General features: G+C 32.3%; 3 protein-coding genes and 1 pseudogene across 3 annotated transcripts; 2 read left to right on the forward strand and 2 right to left on the reverse strand.

The window, feature by feature from the left end:
• Window positions 1-1,887: 1,887 nt before the first annotated feature.
• On the forward strand, window positions 1,888-3,959 carry LOC124915045 (pentatricopeptide repeat-containing protein At1g74630-like). The gene has a single exon (XM_047455696.1). The coding sequence runs from the start codon at window positions 1,929-1,931 to the stop codon at window positions 3,903-3,905; it is 1,977 nt and encodes a 658-aa protein (XP_047311652.1). The 5' UTR covers window positions 1,888-1,928; the 3' UTR covers window positions 3,906-3,959.
• A 747-nt stretch (window positions 3,960-4,706) lies between these two features.
• Window positions 4,707-5,527, reverse strand: LOC124929158 (non-specific lipid transfer protein GPI-anchored 5-like). Its single transcript, XM_047469452.1, has 3 exons — window positions 5,311-5,527; window positions 5,125-5,214; window positions 4,707-4,819 (listed from the first exon to the last, which is right to left on the reverse strand). The coding sequence occupies exons 1-3, from the start codon at window positions 5,525-5,527 to the stop codon at window positions 4,707-4,709; spliced, it is 420 nt and encodes a 139-aa protein (XP_047325408.1).
• Window positions 5,528-15,072: 9,545 nt separating this feature from the next.
• On the forward strand, window positions 15,073-18,558 carry LOC124915062 (flavin-containing monooxygenase FMO GS-OX-like 9). The gene is made up of 7 exons (XM_047455714.1): window positions 15,073-15,906; window positions 16,221-16,291; window positions 16,371-16,532; window positions 16,632-16,714; window positions 17,268-17,403; window positions 17,705-17,878; window positions 17,962-18,558. Exons 1-7 carry the CDS (start codon window positions 15,330-15,332, stop codon window positions 18,160-18,162), a joined length of 1,404 nt encoding a protein of 467 aa, XP_047311670.1. The 5' UTR covers window positions 15,073-15,329; the 3' UTR covers window positions 18,163-18,558.
• On the reverse strand, window positions 18,411-22,719 carry LOC124915072 (annotated as a pseudogene).
• Between the last annotated feature and the right edge of the window lie 526 nt (window positions 22,720-23,245).

Consider the following 23,245-nt stretch of genomic DNA (forward strand, 5'->3'; position numbering starts at 1 on the left):
TAAACGCCTCTTCGACTCGCACCGCATCAGTTAGAGTTCATGCTTTGTATTCTTAATAAATAATTAGTAAGTGTTTCAGCATTCCCACTCCCTAACCTCAACCTTCAAGCTTTTGTAATGTAATTTCTACATGATCTCACATCAAAAGACATATTATTATACTCTCCAACTTTCACGGTAAATGATTGAAATTTTTTGGCAAAAGTTATTCTGACTTCACTGTTTAATTCCAATCTACTTTTTGCATTTCTGTATATTACTTTATAGGACATAATATGCCGTATCTTCACAGGTTTAATGTATGGTTGTGCTCAAGACATATACTTGTTATCACAAATGCCCCTTTATTTCGAATAACTATGTTAATCTTAGCTTTATAGTTTGTCTTAGTTGTAGGTCTATGTTTAAAAGGAATTTTGAACCTCGATGCGTTCAAAACACTTTTGGAACAAGCAATGGTGAAGTATTTATGCTTACTATCTACACTATTTTTTGTCCCTACTTTACAAATGTTAAATCAAGTTGATTAAGCATGTGATTTATAAATTCACGAACTTCTTCTTCAGAAGAAAATGTCATTACAACATTAAGAATTTGTCTGCGAAAATTAGTTTGAAAATGTCATTATAAAAGTTATTTTTAAATGCAGACATTATAAATGTATTAATTGAACTACCAAAATGTCCCGAACATGGTTATGTATATAGAATTCTTCATGTGGAATGCAGAACAACATAAGTAATAATATATTTAGGGTTCAACAGACGATTTGTTCATTGTTTCATCTTCTAAGTTCTTTCTGCGATTTTGTCTTTACTAGGTTTCTAAACACAAAAATGGTTTAGGGTTCGTTAAACTTGAACTGAAGAGCTTGGTTATCTATATAAAATAAAAATAAAATAAAATGTTTTGTATAACTAAAGATAAAAAAATACCATTTCGTCAAAAAAATTTTACGTATTTTTTTTATTTTGTATAAATTAAATGAATAATTCTAGGATTTTAAGAAACTTATGCAGAAAGAATTGAGAGAAAGACAAACGATTTTAGGACAATGGTCAATGAGCGTAGAAAGTGAATTTAGACATATTTGTAGATAGGGATGGTAATGAGTATCCTACCCGCCGAGTAGTGAAGTATCTATTTCCGAACCCGATTTTCATTATATTACCCGACCCCAAACCCAATGGGTATCATACTTCTATCCCCATCCCCGATTCATTAGGTACCCGATCTCCGACGAGTACCCATTACCCGATTAAAATACTTATAAAATTATGAAAATTGAAGAAAAAAACATAATATTAATAATTTTAAAATCATTAATATATAAATGTTAAAAATATAAATAAAACTATTACTTAACTACATACTTATTTTGTAAGTCTTGAAAAAAAATATTAGATTAGAGAAAAAATAGAATAAAAATGAAAAATAAAATTAGAGAATGAATATGAAGAATGGTGAGAAATAACTAATATTTTGTTATTAAAATAAAAGTTGAAGTTTAAGATTTATATACAAAAATATATATTTGAAAAATATAAAAAATTTAAAGTTGAAGTATAGTGTATTTATGATGATGTTTGGAATAAAGTTTGAATAATACCAAATTAATGGATGTAAATTAAATTATATTTGTAATGATGATGAATTTAAAAAGTCAGACATTAAACTAATAAAAAAATTATTTTTAATATTAATATAGTCGGGTATCGGTTTGAGTTTCGCACACTCCCCATTCCCGACATCGTATCCTATCGGGTACCTACTTCCCCTTTCCATGCCCAATCTCGATTTAAAATACCCGAAATTGAGAATCGAATAACCACGAATAATAAGTATACCATTACCATTGACATCCCTATGTAGACATAAATTATTATTAGTACAACATAAAAGAAGAAAAGAAAACAATGATGATGTGAATGAACAGAGCGGAGCAGGTTTGTCTTTCTCTGTTGAGGGAGTGCCGCACTCTCTACAATGTCAAGCAAATTCATGCTCACGCATGTAAAACCGGCCTCACCGCCGACCCTTTCATCGCCGGAAAGTTCCTATACCATAGCGCCATCCTCATCTCCGACGCCCTTCCTTATGCCCGCCGCTTCTTCCTCTTCTTCCTCAACCCAGATGTCTTCATGTACAATACCCTCATCCGTGCCTTTTCTGAATCCGCCTACCCTCACATGTCTTTCATCACTTTCTCTGACTTGCATCGCAACTCGACGATTCCGCCTCCGGATAGCTTCTCCTTCGCCTTTTCTCTCAAGGCTGCTGCGAACTCGAGGTCTTTGATCTGGGGTACTCAACTCCATACTCATGCTCTCCGCCAAGGGCTCGATACCCATATCTTTGTGGGGACTACTCTGGTTAGTATGTACGCTGAATGTGGATTCGTTACCTCTGCAAGGAAGGTGTTCGACCAAATGCCTGAACTGAATGTTGTGGCATGGAATGCAATGTTGACTGCTTATGTTAGATGTAATGATTTAAATGGTGCAGTTCAAGTGTTCGAAACAATGCCTCTTAAAGACTTGACCTCACGGAATGTCATGCTATCAGGATACACAAAGGCTGGTGAGCTTGAGCTTGCAAAGAAACTGTTCATGGAGATGCCTATGAAAGATGACGTATCATGGAGCACCATCATTCTAGGGCTAGCTCATAATTATCATTTTCATGAGTCTATTTTGTTTTTTAGAGAGTTACATCGAGAACAAGGGATGATAAGACCTAATCAGGTTAGTTTGACAGGAGTTCTTTCTTCATGTGCACAAGCTGGGGCTATTGAGGTTGCTAAAGTTCTTCATGGTTATATTGAGAAAGCTGGTTTACTTTGGATTTGTTCTGTGAATAATGCACTTTTGGATACATACTCAAAATGTGGTAATTTACAATCTGCTCGTTTGGTCTTTGAATTAATGCCGATTGGCGAAAAGAGCCTTGTTTCTTGGACTTGCATGATGGCAGGACTTGCGATGCATGGCTATGGCGAAGAAGCAATGAAACTCTTCAATGAGATGTTGCTATCTGGAATCAAACCAGACGGAATAACCTTTATATCACTCTTGTATGCTTGTAGTCATTCTGGATTAATAAAAGAAGCAAATGGGTATTTCTATAAGATGCGAGAATACGACATAGACCCGAGTGTTGAACATTACGGTTGTATAGTTGATCTTTACGGTAGAGCTGGTCAATTACAGAAAGCTTACGAATTTATCATCAAAATGCCAATCCCACCAAATGCCATCATTTGGAGGACTCTTCTAGGTGCCTGCAGCATTCACAACAATCTTGAATTAGCCGAACAAGTTAAGGAAAAGCTTTCGGAGCTCGATCCAAATAATCCAGATGACCATGTATCGCTGTCGAATGTTTACGCAGTTGCAGGTAAATGGAATGATGTTGCGGAAGTGAGAAGATCTATGATAACCCAAAGACTGAAAAAGAATCCCGGTTGGAGTATGATTGAAGTTGGGAAGATTGTTTATAAATTTGTTGCAGGTGGTGGGAAGGATGACGACGATGCTGATATAAGAAAAGAAGCATATGAGAAGCTTGGGGAGGTTATGATGAGACTGAGAGTGGAAGCAGGTTATGTTCCTGAAGTTGGTAAAGTATTATATGATATAGAAGACGAAGAGAAAGAGGATGTTTTGTCAATGCACAGTGAAAAGCTTGCTGTAGCTTTTGGAATGACAAAATTATTATGTTGTAAAGAAGGAGATGCTGGGGAGAGTATGATTATTAGGATAATAAAGAATTTGAGAGTTTGTATTGATTGTCATACTATGATGAAGCTTATATCTAAGGTTTATGGATTGGAGATAGTGTTGAGAGATAGGAGTAGATTTCATTGTTTTAAAAACGGATCTTGCTCGTGTCGAGATTATTGGTGATTGATTCGAATATAAGATAGTTCTTTGAGAATAACCAATATAGTGGAATGTTTATTGTCGGCACATTTTGTTTGTTTCTCTTTATCTTGAGATTTATTCCTATTTATTACACTTTCTTTTTGAAATCAAGTCAAACTATTTGTCATCTTCTACGCATTAATTTTTCTTTTTGAAAGTATTTGGGAGACTTCAAATGGCTCAATATTTTTAAGGAGACATTAGGAAAATTAATGACATGTACTTAAACTTAAAGTTTTTGTAGGTGAGAATTGAATCCGTGACTTTTGATTTTAAGAATCACTCCGATCGCAAAAACTCTGTGTTCTCAAATTTATGAGTTTGAAACTAATTGAATCATGTTCTCAAATTTATGAGCTCCTCCTATTCAAGTTAAAATAGTCTTGTATTCAACCATACTTGACTTTACTATTGTTTTTATCTATTGATTTACATTTCATTTTAAATTATTCAAATTCATATCAAATATATATGTTTTTAAATAGTTACATTAAAATTCGAAATACAACCGGCATAACCAACTAGGGCTTCAGACTTTTGTGTATCTATGGATGGACATATAAACTTTTGATTTAAACAAAAGTACATACTAGCCATATAGATTGTACTTGAGATTCAAATTATTCCATAAACAAAATACATTACACAAGATAAACAATACAAATCACATTTCACTTATATAATAAAACTCAACTTTTAATTTAACAAGAGACATAAACATGTAAAACACACGATAACACGAACAATAAAGTTTTCAATAAGTTCAAACCGGTTGCTTGGAGTTCAGGCAAAACAAGCAGCAATGATAAGACCGACAATCACCGCAAGATGACCTGTAAGTGACATCTTCATCGAGCAACCATTTGTAGACGTCGCACTCTTAGATCTTGTTCCATCTATAAAACTTAATATTAATTACAAAATATGTTACAAAAAAATGAAACAAATTGGCTATTTAAATTAATATTTTTTATCATAATTTTGTACATGGTCATAACCGGCTCTATTAGAAAGTGATTTATTTTTTTTTGATAAGTTTGTTCTATATAATGATCCAAATCATTCTATGAAAATCATATGATTCTAATGTTCTATTCTTTTGTAATCATTTAATTTGGTACAAATTTTGTTTGTAGATTGATCGATGTTATTTTAGATGATTGAGTTTACTCGCATTTTATAACGAAGTCTGTTGTTATACCTTGAACAGATGAACTAACTGGAGAACCAAGTGAAGACTCTGGTGGCATACCTGCTGGAGAAATTCCTGGCGATGCGGCTGGGCTATGGTCTGTTGCACAAAAATAAAATAAATAAATTGTCATCTAGATTGGATGAATTACTAGTAATAATTAAATCTATTAAGTAAAACAAAATAAAATTATACCATGACATTTGCTAAGAGGTGGAGTCTGAATCTTGCACGCGTCTGGAAGTGCGAGGGCAAGAGTCTGGTTGATACTGATTCCGAGTCCAGAGTCGCCCCCATTAATAACCTCACAGAGGCAAACGGGCTTCGTTTTGAGCACATTGTCGAGTGAAGAGCAACACGAAGTAGAAGGAGTCGAGGATTTACCGGTTATGTAATTTAGACACGGAGACATGCTTATGAGTACGCTAGTGCATGAGCTCGATTGAGCATTGGTGTGGCCGATGGATATAAACATTATTATAGTTATGAAGGAAATGAGGAAAAGAGGTGTCATTGGATTAAGAAATGTACCCATTTTGATGATCCAATTTGAAATTTACTTGGATTAGATGGCAATTTATAAAAAAAAAAAAAGGATAAGCCTCAGCCTGACTTTGTGAGGTAATATTGGTTAACTACACAGCATGCATGCTACAGATCATAGGACTATAATAAATTTCAATTAATTAATATGTGATAATATATAGTAATGTTTTAGGTTCAACATTGATTTCATATATTAATCTTATGATGATGTTTTTTTGTGTGCTAATTTGAATTAAACATGATAACATTCACCAACAAGGTTCATCTGTTAGGATTAGTCATTAGTTTTATATTTACATTCATGAAAAAAAAAAACAAAAATGTAACACCATATTTGTTCAATATTCCTAAGGCTTTTTCTCTTTTACTTTCTTTCATAATTAATCCTAATTACACAATGAAAAAAATCCTTGTAGACTCAGGTCATTTTAAATAAGTTTTTTTATCTATTAGGAAAAACATTTATTATCATCATGCATAAATAAAATAGTTCTAATTTATAAGTTTTTTGTTATACCAACTCATGTATGGATTCAAGAATCTTAACTTATTTGTTGATAATTAATTAGATCAATTGACTTTACTTTACATGGTTGAATTGAGATTCTAACTTGTTGAAGTGATTTTGGTTATTTTTAGGAATAATATTTTGTTTAGACTTCATGGAATTATAGATAAGGAAGGCTTTTTATTTTGTCATTTTTAATAACTTTTTTTTATTTAGATTATGACATTCATAATTGTTTTCAATTAATCCATTATATAATTAAAAAACTATTCTAAGAATGTTTTTAGCAAGTTGATTATATGATGAATTTTATCGAGTTTACTTATTAGTGATGACTTGATGTTATATGGCTGAATTTAAATTCTAACATGCTTAATAAGTTAACAAATTAGAGTAGCTTAATTGCAAAATAATGTCTAAAATCAAATGTTTTAAATTCAAACTTTATTAAGAACATATTTAGTTGAAGTGATAATTGTGATAGTTTTCTAAAATTAAATGTTTATAAAGTTCTTTTATAAGAGATTTTTTTTTTTTTGAGTGATGTTTATTTTTTTTAATATTCAAGTAATAATAGGGAAGGGAAGGCATTGTTATCATTTTTTTCACACATTCTTTTACCAGTTCGGTTCGAGTTTTGTTTTATAAATTTTCTCTTATTTTTCTAACCTTCTTAGGATGTTTATATTTTATAACATAATATTTTTAGACAGAAAGATTTTATTAAAAGAAAACAGTAAAATAAAAGTATAATATTGGTTTTGACGGTGGGACCGGGAGTACTCTATATTAATTGATATTAATCTATGAACAATTGGTAGATCACCTAACTACGAATCGATATATTGTTTTTACTATGATTTGTTTCCAGAAGTTTTAGGTAATTTAATTTAACTTATTTTTTCTTAAAAATAGTTTTTATTAAGGAGAAAATTTAGATTTGATATTAATTAAGGATGATAATTTGAAACCGACTTGTAGTAATCGAACCAAATTATTCTATATGAGACGATTTTTCTTCGGTTTGACCAGTAATTGACCGGAGATGGTATTTGTGTCCTCTGTCCTGTCCTAATTCTTCCCGACCACTATAAACACAATTAAATATATAAAATTATAAATATATTTATTTATTATATTTTATAAAAATTTATATTACAATATATATTATATTAAAAAATCTATTTATAAAATTTTATTATATATATATTTTTTTTTTAAAGAATATGGTATAAACGGTGCTTAGTTCGCGGGATTCTCCAAAATCGATCGGGACAGGAATGGTAGTAAAAAAAATCCATAAGTAAAAATGAGATGGATGGTAAATACATTTCCGTCCCGAACCGTTCAATTTGGCATCACTAATAAACAATTAATACATAATGAGCCTATTTAGAAATATCTAGACTTTGTGTGTGAAACTGATCAACTTAAACGGATAAATATTGTTAAATTTGATAATATATACATAATTAGATAGAGTGTATTTAAATCATTATTTCATCTAAATTAATATACCAACTCGAAAAGTTTGAACTAAAATTAAATTTTCAAACTTGAACTCGAGTTTAAATAAGTTTCATAACAACAATTATCAAAGATAAACTCTATTTTCGACAAAAAAAGATGATTGAGAAACTTAAGTTTACTTATTCTAAAAAAATATGATGAAATGAAGCGTTATAATTGTAAAGATGAAAAAGTGCTTCTATATTATGTATTTGCGAAATATATTATGTTATAATCATGATAATGGATTAGAAAATTAAGGTTTTTATTTTTGATTTTTAGAATAATATGATATAATAATGTGGGCATGTTATATGGACTTTGAAAAGTGAGAGCGAATAAAACATAATTGATTTAAATTTTATGTTTTAATATTAAAATAAATGAAAATATATTATATATTATTGAGCTCGAAAAAACTTGACAAGTCATCGGACAAGTATTGTATGCTCGAATTTGGTCAAAATTAAACTCAAATCGAGATTTGATCGAGCGACTCACAAGCAGTTCATTTACATTAAACGAGCCTCTAAACGAACATGTTTATGAACACATAAACAAGGCTCTAAACAAACATGTTCGTAAGCTAACGAGATGAATATCTAAAATACGAGCTTAACTCGTTTAAACTTTTAAGTTTTTAAACGAGTCCGAGTTTGGTTCGTTGGGATTAACGAACTCGTTTGAATGAACTTTTTATCTAACCGAAATTTAAATAGCTAGTCACTAGTTCATTTAAGTCCCTACTCGTGATGATCTGACGGTGACCTTGCTCTCTTTTACCTATGCCAATTAAAGGGCTCTCTACCATACCATGGCATTGAATTTTACAGACATGATAATAACTTTTGTAGATGATTTTTTTTTTTATTTTTTTTTTTACCAATGATGGCTTCCGCCTTCAAGCGTCTTTCCTTTGTTCCACCTTTTACTTTTAATAATAATTTTTTATCTCTTGTACTTAAATAAAAGACGTGTGGCTCCATTAGCCAAATAAATAAAGTGGAGTTCATTGTCTGCTTTCTAAGTAAAGATTAAACATTAACGTTAAAAGAAAAAAAGAATGCAAATGTACCTAAATTTTTTCCTAAGAAATGCAAATGTAATTGTGTAGTAAAGTTGTTACACTTTTTTTTAAAGAATGCAGATGGTGGTAACCTAGAGTATATATAAAGACTTACATCGGTTATTTTTCTTATTTTTTTTTGAAAAATAGAATTTGTTTTTGTAATATAAGATTTTACCGACTAGACTATGTTATTTTTTATTAATAATACAAAATTATTATATATTGTAGAAATTTGATAGAGAAAAAAATGTAGAGATTTGTATTCTTTACCTAAGAAAGTCTAGTGTTAAATAATAAAAATTAAATTTATAGAAAAAGAATTGATTTAAATAGTGAATTAAATAAAATCATATGAATTATAAATGATTTGTTAGTCCCATAGATTTGCTACTGATAACATTTCATTCTTGGAATTGTTTGAATTTCCATATTTCTTTCCGAGGAAGATAGAGAAATAATTATACACTTCCCCTCAAGTTGGGTAGTAGATATTGAGATTGTCCAACTTGTCACATACTTTTTAAAATCGACTTGGGAAGGGCTTTGATGAGAATGTTAACCACCTAATAGGAAAGGCCTTGGGCAGCTGTGAGAGTGGAGTGGATGTTGTCGAGGAGATGGAAATGTTGATGACATTATTTCAATTTGACTGATTCTAATCCATGATTCACTTAGTTAGAGGAGTGGCTCTCGGCTCTCGGCTCTCGGCTCTCAACTCTCGGCTCTCAACTCTCGGCTCTCGGCTCTCGGCTCTCAGCTCTTGGCTCTCGGCTCTCAACTCTCGGCTCTCGGCTCTCGGCTCTCAACTCTCGGCTCTCAACTCTCAGCTCTCAACTCTCGGCTCTCGGCTCTCGGCTCTCGGCTCTCAACTATCGGTTCTCGTCTCTTGGCTCTCGACTCTCGGCTCTCATCTCTCGGCTCTCGACTCTCGGCTCTCGGCTCTCGGCTCTCGGCTCTCGGCTCTCGGCTCTCGGCTCTCGGCTCTCGGCTCTCGGCTCTCGGCTCTCGGCTCTCGGCTCTCGGCTCTCGGCTCTCGGCTCTCGGCTCTCGGCTCTCAGCTCTCGGCTCTCGGCTCTCGGCTCTCGGCTCTCAGCTCTCGACACTCGGCACTCGGCACTCGGCACTCGGCACTCGGCACTCGGCACTCGGCTCTCGGCTCTCAACTCTCGGCTCTCAACTCTCGGCTCTCGGCTCTCAACTCTCGGCTCTCAACTCTCGGCTCTCAACTCTCGGCTCTCGGCTCTCGACTCTCGGCTCTCGGCTCTCGGCTCTCGGCTCTCGACTCTCGGCTCTCGGCTCTCGGCTCTCGACTCTCGACTCTCGGCTCTCGGCTCTCGGCTCTCGACTCTCGACTCTCGGCTCTCGGCTCTCGTCTCTCGGCACTCGGCTCTCGTCTCTCGGCACTCGGCACTTGGCACATGGCACATGGCACTTGGCACTTGGCACATGGCACATGGCAAATGGCACATGGCACTTGGTGCCATCTTGGCACTTGGCACTTGGCACTTGGCACTTGGCACTTGGCACTTGGCACTTGGCACTTGGCACTTGGCACTTGGCACTTGGCACTTGGCACTTGGCACTTGGCACTTGGCACTTGGCACTTGGCACTTGGCACTTGGCACTTGGCACTTGGCACTTGGCACTTGGCACTTGGCACTTGATTCTTGACTCTTGACTCTTGGCTCTTGGCTCTTGACTCTTGACTCTTGGCTCTTGGCTTTTGACACTTTGTTCTTAAAGTGAAAATTGTTTCTGTCGAGACACGAAGACGATGCTCGATACAGATTTGACTAAAGTGCAGTTTCGAAACGACGAAACTGCAAAAAATAGAAGAAGAAAAAATGCACTGGAATTTGTGATAAATAATTTTAGAAAAAAATATGAGATTATAGAATCATTTGAGTTCTCCTCCCATGACTATTTACACCATTGGAGAAGGCAGTGAAAATTGTGAATCAGTTTCTTCAAAATGAAAAAATTCGCTCTGATACCATGTAAAAATTTGAGTGAGAGAAAATATAAAGAAATTTATTACTTGCATTATTTACATAAGAGGTCTTGTGTTAAATAATAAAAATTACATTTGCAGGAAAGAAAATAATTTAAACAATAGATTAAATAAAATCATATGAATTATAATTGATTTGACAACCAGTAACAAATCTTCAATCAATTAACAAATCAATTAATCCCATAAATTTGCTACGGATAACATTTCATTGTCGGAATTGTTTGACTTTTTATATTTCGCTTCAAGGAAGATACAAAGATAATTCTATTAATATAATCAACATAATATAAATATAACCTAGTAAAATAAATAACATTTCGCTTATGCACCTTCAACTCTGCGCCGACACTGTATTGAATAATTATTAGAAGTAACTTAGTTACAAGATTTTAAAATAAATATGGGACAATTAAAATCATTTATATTATTTAGGTTATCATTGATAAATTCTCTTATGTAATTAAAATATTGCTTAATTTGGATTTTATTAGATCAACTAACATCACATAATAAAATTTTTTTATTAAATTATTCAAATCATTAATTAAAAATTTATTATTTATTATAATATTTAAAAATATTAAATATTAAGAAATTGAGGTGCATTGACTCATGTTCAACTTATATGGTTTTGATTTTATTTTTTCAGTGTGAATGTGATTTTCACTTTGATTGTACATTAATAAAAAAAAAAATCTAATAAAAAAATACAAAAAATTGAGAGTGTAAATAGATTATGAAAACATAGTGAATTATGATGGTTATCTTTTTATGTTCTCTTGGCTTGAAGAAGAGGCAATGTATACATCTAAAGAATCTTTAAAAAGGTGTATGCTATAATGACTATATGTATATATATACTCACCAAACTTTTTTTTTGGTGAATATTGTTTTTTATTTTCCAAAAAAAAAGTATGATTGTTTTATTTTATATAGACAGCTTGGGTATAAAATTTAGATAATTTGTTTAAAAGAAAAAAATAATATAAAATGTATTAGATGAGTTGGTATTTTTATTCTTATTATAAATGTTAGCCTCTTTTAATTAAAATGTGTTTTAAAGTGAATTAAATTTGTGACTTTTGATCTCTTAATATTAAGAATAAGGACAGATGTAAGTATTAGACCACTTGGATTGTAGCCCGGATAGCCCACTGGCCTAAAATGTGATAAACCTCTAACAGTAACAGTCCTAGCCTCCTAGGATCTCTTCCTCGTCCCCGTCGAATTGTAGATCTGGTGAAGTACCCAGCACCCCTCGTCATCTTCAACATCACTCAAATCATCTAAAGCTTTTGATTCTCTCGTCAAGTTCTCTTTCTCGTTTAAGCGTATTTGGAAATCGATTCTAGGTGAATTTTCATGTTTCATAAAACTTGTTCGGATATGTGAATAAACAACAATATTTCTCTTATTATAGGTTTTGTTTCTATTATAGAACTGTATATTGTATATATTTAGTGGCCTTATGTCATATCGTTTATTAGTTTCAGGGATTTTGCGATTTTTTTTTGAGAACGCTGGGTTCCGCTGCTCCTATGGAGTGCGACTAATCCCCGCGGGTTAAGTATATAGCCCGCAAACATACTTAACCAATTAACCAGACGCAAAACTTGCCGCCTGACGGGCTCGAACCCAGAAACTCATGAAGGCCTGGGGATATCCACCTCTTGTTGCCACTAGGCTAGAAGAGGGGATAGGATTTTACGATTTATAAGAGAATAAGGATGGCATATGTTGTTTATGTGTTTATTGGAAGAGTTTGATGAATATTTAGGAAATCTGATGCCTGGATAGTTGATTTTTGATTTATTTACATGTGAGGGTTTGTGATTCAGTATCTCAATGTGACAAATTCAATTTTTTCCTTGAATTGTTTGTTTATCGAATCTGATATAGAGATAAAATATTTTAACTCGGGTAAATTTTAAATTATAGCTCCGCACTTACTTAAAAATTATAATTGTCACTTTAACTATCTTAGTGATACATATCATGATCTTTTTATTTTTATTTTTTACAATATTAAATAATGCAATTAAAAGAAGTTGTAAAGAAAAAGCAAATGAAACATTTAATGCATAGTAAATTAGTAATTAAGACAATGGATGTAGATAGTTATTACTTATTACTAATGGTGATTTTTTTTTTTTATTAATCATCAAAAAAACTTAAACTAAATTGAGTTGGTTATCTCAAATATTGATTTTTTATATATATTTTGGTTTAACAATTATTTTAAATAATTTTCTAAACAATAAATAATAGAGATAATAAGAAGATGGAAGTCAAATATCTCTTAATTTGTATCCATCCTTTATTTATTTTTATGTAATTTAATGTTTCCAACGAAAGTAAGATCTCGTAGACATGGAAGTGTAAAATATTAAATTTTCAACTTGATTTGTGTCATTATAATTAATGTTATTTAAGTTATTATTAATCTTACAAAAGAATTAGGGTTTGTTTCTTACTCATAAAGTCTTGATTTAAGTGACAATAATTATAAATAAATTAGTTATACAGTTATAATTTAGTTTCTTTTAGCATAATTAAACTCGTGACATTTATTTTCTTAGATTTAACTTGTCATTTAAATTATGTTAGTGACTAAATTTTGACTGTTAATATAAAAGAATTAAATATACAGATTTATTCATTAAAATGATAAAAGACGTAGCAAAATAAAAAATTCAAAGATTTAATTTAAAGTTGTTAAAATTTAAAAAAAAAATGGTTTTCAATAATAGTTCGAATGATAAGAGTCGTACTTAAAAGATCAAAAGTTTCAAATTCGATTCTTATTAAAAACATATTATATCGAAGTTATCGTGTTACTTTCATAATTTAAAAAAATATTAGTATAATAATAATTAGTACTTTGTTTGCAAGAAATTCCAAATAATTTATATATGTATTCCCTGGATACGAAAAGATTAGAGAAATATTCTAAGGCAATTAATGATCATGCCAACTGGATCCATGAATTTTTTTTAATTCTTTTTTGTGACGCCAATTAAAGGAACCGGAAAAACCAATAATGCCAAACACTATTTGACTAAATTTAGATTTTATATTTACAAATAAGCATATATAAATCTCCCCTAGTAAATTGCATTTATCGAAAATATAAAATCACACTAAATTTACATTGAATAGTGAATTCGAATAAAATATAATTATTCTTAAAACACAACCTTCAAAAAAAAATGGTTATACAACTTAAAAAAAGAATTGAAAAAGTTCTTATTATTCAAACTATCATAATTAGGCGTATACCATCATTAGTTTATGAGCTCGATGAAATTAAAATTACCTTTGGTCAAATTTAAGATTGTTAAATAAAAACTTTGACAATAATAAAGAAAGACTATCAACTATGATGGTAGATGAACAATGTATTATTTTAATATATTCAGCTAATAAAGTTGAGCTTCTAGTTAATCACATTTTTCTTTAGAACCTTGATTTGGAGCTTTGATTGTGTTTTCTTTATTTTAATTAACTTGTGTGAACTTATAAAACAAAAATGTGTACTCTTGTTATTAAAAATATTTCCTGAATGAGAAACTTGCATTTTAAAAATTATGGTAGGCAGAATCCAAATTCGGAAAGTCGGTCTACATTTGAAACTCTAGGGGTTTTCATTTCAAATTTGCACAAAAACGACTAGAGCTTTAACCAAAACTAGGCTGACTAAAAGAACCTCACCCGATCTACTCCAACACAAGACAGTGCCACAACAACAGAAAAACCGCGGGCATCAATATTTTGAACAAGAATTTGGCTGGAAACTAAAAGTTAAATCTACCATGATCAACATGTCCAAATGTCTTGAAATTTTAATTATTATGTAAGAAAGATACCTTCTAATTGACCTAACCATGATAAATTCCGACTTGGGTAACTTCAAGATGATAGCGTTTTTCTGAAAGTCTCTTCAAAATTGCCCATGTGAATCATAAAGAATAATGTAAATGACATTGCATTATTTATTTATTTGTATATATTATGAAAATTGGAACTCCAAATCACACAAATAGCTCAAATTTCAAGTTTAAAAAATAGCTATTTTATCAATTCATTGAAATAGTTCAAATTCAAACCATAAGTAACTATTTTAACCATTCATTGTTTAGTGTAAGAATATTTTTCAAATTCTTGCAAACTCTTAGGACCTTGCATTCCCTTCTAGTTAATATATTAGTAAATTTTAAATAATAAAAAAAAAAAACAAAACTTTGAATATATTTATATTAAGGACAATATGACATCTTTTTTAAACCTAAACGTAACGCATGAGGCTCCTGTGAAGATCATTAAAAATCATTATTTAAATATATCATGTGTGTCTCTCCTAGCAAACATGTCATCATCACACAACAAAATCATTGCGTCCTCTTTCTCCTTTCATTTTTTCCCTTGTTTTGCTTCAAATTGATCAAACTCAAAACTATATATATATAACCCTCAAACCCAACCAACCCCCTTACAATATATAACCCCTCACATTCTCAACACAACACAACACAACACAAAAACCATATAACCGGTCACCCACCAAAACCATGGTCTCCGAGAACATCCGAGTCTCAAAACGCGTTTGCATTATTGGTGCTGGCCCATCAGGCTTAGTGGCAGCCAGAGAGCTAAGGAAGGAGACCCATGATGTGGTTGTTATTGAGCAAAACAACGAGGTGGGAGGACAATGGCTTTATAATGACGATGATCATGATCATGACCATGATCAAGATCAATTGGGAGTGGGAAATGACGGTGTAAAAGTGCATAGCAGCATTTACTCGTCATTGAGACTCACCTCCCCAAGAGAAATAATGGGTTATAGTGATTTCCCATTTTTGATTAAGAAAGGAAGAGATGTGAGGAGGTTTCCTGGGCATAGGGAGCTTTTGTTGTATCTAAAGGATTTCAGTGAGCGGTTTGAGATTAGAGAGTTGATTAGGTTTAACACTAGAGTTGAGTATGTGGGTATGTTGGATTATGGAAAGTTTGGGAAGGATTTGAGATGGATTGTGAGGACTAAGGATCAAAACATGTCTCATGATCACAAGGTGGAAGAAGTTTTTGATGCTGTTGTGGTGGCCACAGGCCATTATTCTCAACCTAGGTTGCCTCTCATCAAAGGTTTCTCTCCATCTATCTATTATGATATTATTTGAAAGGATAAAATAACATCATTAGTCCATATTTATAAAAACTGCAAAATAACAGTTCAGATCATGTTATGATATCAGTAGTTATAATTTATAATCAACTCAAAAAAGACCTAAACATAAACAAGAACACGTGAAAAACTTGAAATTATAAAATCATGAATCGAGGTAATGTGAATTTTTATTTGGCTTTTCTCTTCTTATCATATATAGTTGACTCCACAATGAATCTTAAAGACTTCTTGGCCTTTTGACTTTTTGATTTACTAACTATGGATGTTTAAGGTATGGATGTATGGAAAAGAAGGCAAATACACAGTCATGTTTACAGAGTTCCTAAACCATTCCAGAATGAGGTGATTATTACATTAATAAAATATACTCTAACTTTGTGTTTATTGTAATTTAAAGTGTTTTTTTTTTTTGGTTTTGAAGGTGGTGGTGGTGGTTGGGAACTCACTAAGTGGGCAAGACATATCAATGGAGCTTGTAGATGTGGCAAAGGAGGTTTATCTAAGTGTTAAGTCTCTTCATCAAATTTCCCAGGGCTTGTCTAAAGTCATATCCAAGCATCCTAACTTGCATCTGTATCCTCAGGTTAGTATAAAAGAATTTCAAATATAACAAATAGGATGGGAAGACTAATAATTTATTATAATCAGTCTTTATATGATATTATGATCATAAATATTGCAGATAGAAGCCCTTGAAGAAGATGGAAGAGTATTCTTCATGGATGGATCATGGGTTATTGCAGATACCATCATATATTGCACAGGGTAACATGTTTTCAAATTATTCTAAATCTAACATATGATTCTTATAGTAAAATGTCTATAACTCCTGGTTCTTGCGAAAACCGCAAATAAAACTAAGACATCTTATAATCAGAAGGATATTTTTTTTTTGTATTTTTACGCATTTACGAGCACTAGAAAAGAAACTTAAAGTCCAAAAAAACTTGTATTATGTCTACTTAGAAACACTAACAAGAAATATATAGACAATATGAGTGTCTTTATAAGCCACCAACAACAAACAAGTCATCAAAAGGCACTTACTACAACACATCTATCTAGTAAAAGTATTAAAACAATTGGATGATCATTGGATTGCAGCTGACAAAGTTGATTTTTGATCCTATGGGATGGGCCACCATGATTCATGTTGTCTGTCTCTATCAATTACCCTTATTCTTTAAGTATACATCAACTGTTTTGAAATGAATCTAATATATATATATATATATATATATATATATATATATATATATATATATATATATATATATATATATATATATGCAAGTCATTTAAGTAAGTCCTTTTTCAGGTATTCTTATTCATTCCCATTTCTTGACACCAAAGGAATAGTAATGGTAGATGATGATAGAGTGGGACCATTATATGAGCACACCTTCCCCCCATCACTTGCTCCATCCCTCTCCTTTGTTGGCATCCCTAGAAAGGTACTATTCTTTGCTTAATAATTTGTTGGCATCACTATTTTTTATGTTCTGCGGTGAAAATATTAGTTTGGGAATTGTTAAAATTCTTATAATTTGTATGTTTGATGGTAAATCGATAACTTATGACAAATTTTGTCATAACTTTAAACTAAATTGTTTTTTGACAAATTTTCGCCATCTTTTTTTTGCTATTTGTACAAAACGGATAAACGAAATTATTTGTATCATTTTAAAATAAATAAATTATTATTCTAAATTAACTAATAAAATCTAAAATGAACTCCGACAATCTGTTGTGTAGATCATTGGGTTCCCTTTCTTCGAGTCTCAAGCAAAATGGATAGCACAATTGTTGTCGGGGAAGAGAACTCTCCCTTCACAAGAGGACATGATGAAATCAATCAAGGACTTCTATCACTCAAAAGATATCTCAGGCATTCCCAAGCATAATACCCATGACATTGCTGATTTTGAGGTATAACTCAATAAATTTTGAACTTGTGATTCTTGTGAATATAACCATTTCAAGCAATAATTGTAGTTTTTTGTCATTTGAAGTATTGTGATAAATATGGAGACAATGTTGGGTTCCCACATCTTGAAGAATGGAGGAAAGATCTGTGCCTATCTGTCTTGAAGAACTCAGAAGTCAACTTGGAGACGTATAGAGATTCATATGAGCATGATCATGACTTGCTTCAAGTTGCTCATCAAAGCCTTCACTTTACTCAACTTGAGGATGAAGATCATTTTGCATAATCTTTTTGGGAATTTTAAGTTGTTTTAATTCTACTCTACTCCATATATTCCAATTATATGAACAATTTGCTGTCAAAAACAAAAACTCAGATTTGATGGTCAAATTGTCCATGTAAATGGAAATAATATATATATTAATATGGAAATAAAGTACTTGCTCGATCCTCTGTCTTAAAGTAAATTGACAGGTCGATCAGAATTTGCAAGGGATTCTTTTAGATCCGTTTATTTATTTTAGAGCAGATGGGTGGTGTTTATCTCCTCCATGTATCTCATTTTGTATTCAAAATTTATAACTTGAATTATTATTGGATTGTTTATTTGTATTACATGTTCAAAGTATGTGTCAATCTTTACTTTCTTATTATGTTATATAATTTTCTCTGTTGGTATTGAGCAATTACCACCAATGAATTCTGACCTCAATTGCATCAACAACATGCCCAGATAGTTTAATCCTTCGCCATCGCGACCACCGCCCCAGAAGGCATCATGGGGCGATGCTTCCACAAGAATCGACCCTTCTGTGGATAGCAACATAGAATTTAAATGTGGGGTATATGGAGAACTTACATCTCAACGCTTTGTACATGAATTCAACCTTAATAGACTCCCAGTCTGGTCTTAACTGCATTTTAAACATGAAAGCAATTAATTCCTAACATCAGCCTACTAAATAAATGAAAAAGATGAATAAATACACTTTTTCCATAATGGTTACTAAAAATATAACACTTTTCTATTTATTTGAATATGTAGTCGGATCAAAAGCCATTTATGGATTTTCTACAATATTTGTTCCCAAATATACTAAGGAGAAGGAAGCAACTTGTAAGAATAAGACTACAAATATAGAATAAAAAATAGTGAAATTTTGTTATAACATACCAAAGACGGATGCAGCCTTTGGGTTTTCCTTCCCAACCTTGCTGCTTCCTCAGGACTAGTGGAAGACTTTATCTCATCAACACAATTTCTTGCCACGGGATTATTTACACCGACAAACTTGTGAGCCTGCATCTCCAAAACGAAACAAAAACCTTTTATGAAATATGTCTACTATTTGAATTAGGCCAATAGAAATCCTAGGATTAGCTAAGAACCTGATAATAATGTTCCACACTTGACCGAGAGATATAATTTCCAATTTCACCAAGCATTTGAATTGGATGAGGAGAGAAGTTCGAAAAAGCTCCAAAGAGATCCCATGCTTGGTTCATAAGGGGTAACTGTTGGATCTATCACAAATGTCTCCTCCACTGATGGAATAATAGTTGTCAAATCTGGGATTGGTTGAAGAAATCCACTTATAAGCATGTCTGGGCCAACCTACAGTTTGTCTCCCAAAAGTAACCAATCATCTAGTGACTAGTGTTAATAGATGGTAAGATATGTTGTTATATATAAGGATGACAATTTGAAACCGTCCCGCGAAAACCGAACCGAATTGCCCCGTTTGGGACGGTTTTTCCCCGAAACCGAACGAGGATGGGGCGGGGATGGTATTTGTGTTTCCCGCCCCGATCTCACCCCAAACACTATAAAACATAATTATATATATTAAATCACCAATATATTTATTTATTCACTATATTTTATAAGAGTTGTAAATTTATTTCTTTATAATAATATAAAATTTCAATATATTACAATATATATTATATTAAAAAATCCGTTTATATAATATTATTTTATCATTTTTTTATATTTTTAAAAAATATTTTATTAACAGTGCCTCGCGGGGATTCCCCGAAATCGAACAAAACCGAATGGGGCGGGGATGGTAAATGCATTCCCCGCCCCGAACCGCCTCATTGTCATCCCTAGTTATATACATAGAATGGGCTTACTTAGAAGCATATAACCAAAAATGGTTAGACCACTAGAAGAATTGTCTAAACTGGTCTATGCATTAAACTACCACATTGACAATGGCCTCTGCATTAATTGAGTTGTTACTATAATGATATGGACAAGGAAAAAACGTTTGAACGAATTTTGCACTCTTTTTAATAAAAGTTTACCTTTTTTAAAAAAAGATATAGATAAGGAAAAAAAACATTGATAGGTGGATGTATTATACTAACCTGCTCATAACAAACATCAATTAATTCCAAAGCTTGTGACATCCCAACCATCCCTAGTTCACCAACAGGAGATGAGCCATTCTTTCCACCACTAATTTTAGGGGCAATAAATGCACACACCTGCATAAGAAAATAACATTAATGTTCGATAGCTAAAATATACAAACTTTACTTGACTACGTCAAAATCATCATCTGTTGGAACATGCATTAGACCTTGTGGACTGAACTTACGACCAATTTCCAAATTTATTTAATATACTTAGCACTAGATTTTCTGAAATGTAGATAGAACGCTAAAATCTTTATATAAATATATTACTACAATTTCAAGCTTTCCTAAAAAGAATAACACCATTTTATAACCAAATTGGGTTTCATGAATTATGTAATGGACTTGGCTAGATAAAGAATTCATTAAGTGTTGACAACTAAAGAGACCACAAACTATAAGATTACATACCACTGAATCATCATTGAGCCAATGATCCTATAAATATAAATAAAAAATTGAATAACTTAGCCTTATCCAAGTGAAGCATAGAGCCTTTCAAATTGAATGTTTCCAAATACTGACCATTAAAAATTAATAATTATCAAGATTTTGTGATAAATGATTGAGAGCTGAGCATTGGATTGTGAGCACTGGGAGTAGTTTCACCAAATAATAGAGGACTTTGAACGCTCAATATGATTATGTTGACAGTAATATAAGGTCAATATATTATAAAGAAACAGTTATTCCAGAATTATTAGTCTGGCATAACCTGCTTACGACAAAAGCATATACAAATTAAGAAAATAACCCTTACAATCCTACCATCTTCCCGTTAAGCCCAAATCCCCAAAATATAAGGTCAATTCGAACAAACAAAACCAATTTTATTTTCAACCAAGGTATGTGCAAACATTATATTATTGTTGATACATTTCTCTATTAACTTAAGCCCTTAAGCGAGTTGGTAGATTACATGGTATCATAGCTTGGGTCCTGAGAATGGATCCTTACCCCAGTCTCTCTTAAGTTATGCTTGGTTGGTGTTGATTGCAATTAGGATTGAAATTGAGGGTCTAACACCAATTTAGTTGATTGTTTGAACATTTAAACTAAGGAAATGGAATTGGATTCAATAAAATAAAAGAAGAAGATTAAACCAAGTTCTTAAAAAATATAATTTTCTGGTTTTTCCAACCATGTGAACTGAAATTCTGATTCAATTTCAATTCTTGTAGAATTGGCATTCAAATTCAACATGTCCAAACATAGCATAATATTTATCTAGTATTCTATCAATATGCCTGTGAGGGTTGCGTGTAAGAAGTGTATTAGCTTGAGACTACAATTTGTTCACCTTTCCCTAACAACTTAAGTGAGTGAGTTGATAAGTTAACAGTATGCAGAAGTTAGAATCAAAGCTCTCAACACACCTTGTGTATAACTCCATCTGAAATAGCAGAAGCAGCTAATTTACCTCCACACTCCCATAGTACTGAAAGGTAACCTCGATCATACAAGTATTGCATGAGATCTTTAGCATTTAAGATGTCAAATTCCACCACTTCCACACCTTTGGAGGCAAGGAATTTTTGGAAGCTCTTTCGAGCGCCTCATTGGGTGGCAACTATGGTTGGTACATCACTAACATCCCAAAGATATGCCACCTCAGGAAGGTCTAGGGTTTGTGACATTACAATCCTTATTGACAAATGAACACCTCCATGTCTTTCAGTTAATTGTGGATCTTTAAGATTCTATTTCAGAATCTTAGAACAGCATGTTAACAAAAGATTTCCACATTCCTGTGAACTAAAATAATTGAACAAGATACATACTATATTACTATCTTTGCGTACAGTGTTCCCTCCAACAATAACAGCGTCACTTCTACCACGCAATTCAAAAACTCTACTTCTGGACATTTTACTGCTTATCCATGATGCATGACCACTAGTTGCAGCAATTTTTCCTGTCAAAGCTCACACTATACATCATAAGAAAATTTCAGAGATAAAGAAAGCAACTCTTGGCCATTATTTTAAGTCGGTACAGCCCGTATAAGTCTCATAACACCAGGCCACACGTTGGGCTAACATTCTTTTTATCAATTAATATTTTATTACTCTTTTATATGCATGTATTAATTTTAAAGAAAAAAAAAAAATATATATATATATATATATATATATATATATATATAATATTTTCGAGATTTCTTCTATAGAAAGGTTGATATGGGATTTCATTTGATGGCGCCAAAAAAGGGGCCTTGACAAACATGACCTTGTTTATTAAGTTCACTTCAATTCATCTGTGTTAACTGTTAAAGTATAACATCAATATCTGTAATGAGCAGTGCCAGATTGCAAAATGCTCACCATCAAGGGTCATTGCATACTTGAGAACAGAGAATGGAACTCGACAGGCAGCTCTATATAGAAGAGGAGCATTTACTACAAGACAGGATTTCAGAGCATCCAACAAAAAGCATACCAAATATTCAGGGAAACCAGTTTCAGCCAACGTATGAGGTCAAAATATTATACACACAAAATAATGAGGGAGCACAAAAACAAACTTATGCAAGATAGAAATAGTCATGTTATTTTCAAAAAAGAAAATTGTACATATTGAATGATACTGATAAAGCTGCTTACATGCCTCATTTGCTTTGCGTTTTAGATCTTCACCAATTACATCAACCTGGACTCCTTCAGCTCTTAATGCACGAATGGCACTGCCTCGTAGATGTTGCAAAGGATGTCTGATGCCAATAACAACTCTGGTGATTCCTGCCTAACGTTTGACATCAGATACCATTATCTATGTTAAGCAGTGATAATGTAAACAGAGCATAATTTATGAAAAAGCTCACTAAAAACTTCCAGAATTATATTTAGTATATGGTCTGAATCTCTTCTCAAAGGACTAAATAGTGCATTGATCAGTTTGAAGGTTTCATGTTAAATTACTCTCTCGATAGTGCTTGCACTAAATGT

Source organism: Impatiens glandulifera, chromosome 1, assembly GCF_907164915.1.
Source record: "Impatiens glandulifera chromosome 1, dImpGla2.1, whole genome shotgun sequence".
NCBI classification, from domain to species: domain Eukaryota; kingdom Viridiplantae; phylum Streptophyta; class Magnoliopsida; order Ericales; family Balsaminaceae; genus Impatiens; species Impatiens glandulifera.

Excerpts from the sequence above, each read along its gene's own strand:
- LOC124915045 (XM_047455696.1), top strand. The coding sequence starts at position 1,929 with ATGAACAGAGCGGAGCAGGTTTGTCTTTCTCTGTTGAGGGAGTGCCGC.
- LOC124929158 (XM_047469452.1), bottom strand. The coding sequence starts at position 5,527 with ATGTCTCCGTGTCTAAATTACATAACCGGTAAATCCTCGACTCCTTCT. Across the intron at positions 5,215-5,310 it reads ACCTCTTAGCAAATGTCATG|ACCATAGCCCAGCCGCATCG; the intron begins GTATAATTTTAT and ends TTTGTGCAACAG. Across the intron at positions 4,820-5,124 it reads AGTTAGTTCATCTGTTCAAG|ATGGAACAAGATCTAAGAGT; the intron begins GTATAACAACAG and ends TAAGTTTTATAG.
- LOC124915062 (XM_047455714.1), top strand. The coding sequence starts at position 15,330 with ATGGTCTCCGAGAACATCCGAGTCTCAAAACGCGTTTGCATTATTGGT. Across the intron at positions 15,907-16,220 it reads TAGGTTGCCTCTCATCAAAG|GTATGGATGTATGGAAAAGA; the intron begins GTTTCTCTCCAT and ends TGGATGTTTAAG. Across the intron at positions 17,404-17,704 it reads TTGTTGGCATCCCTAGAAAG|ATCATTGGGTTCCCTTTCTT; the intron begins GTACTATTCTTT and ends TCTGTTGTGTAG.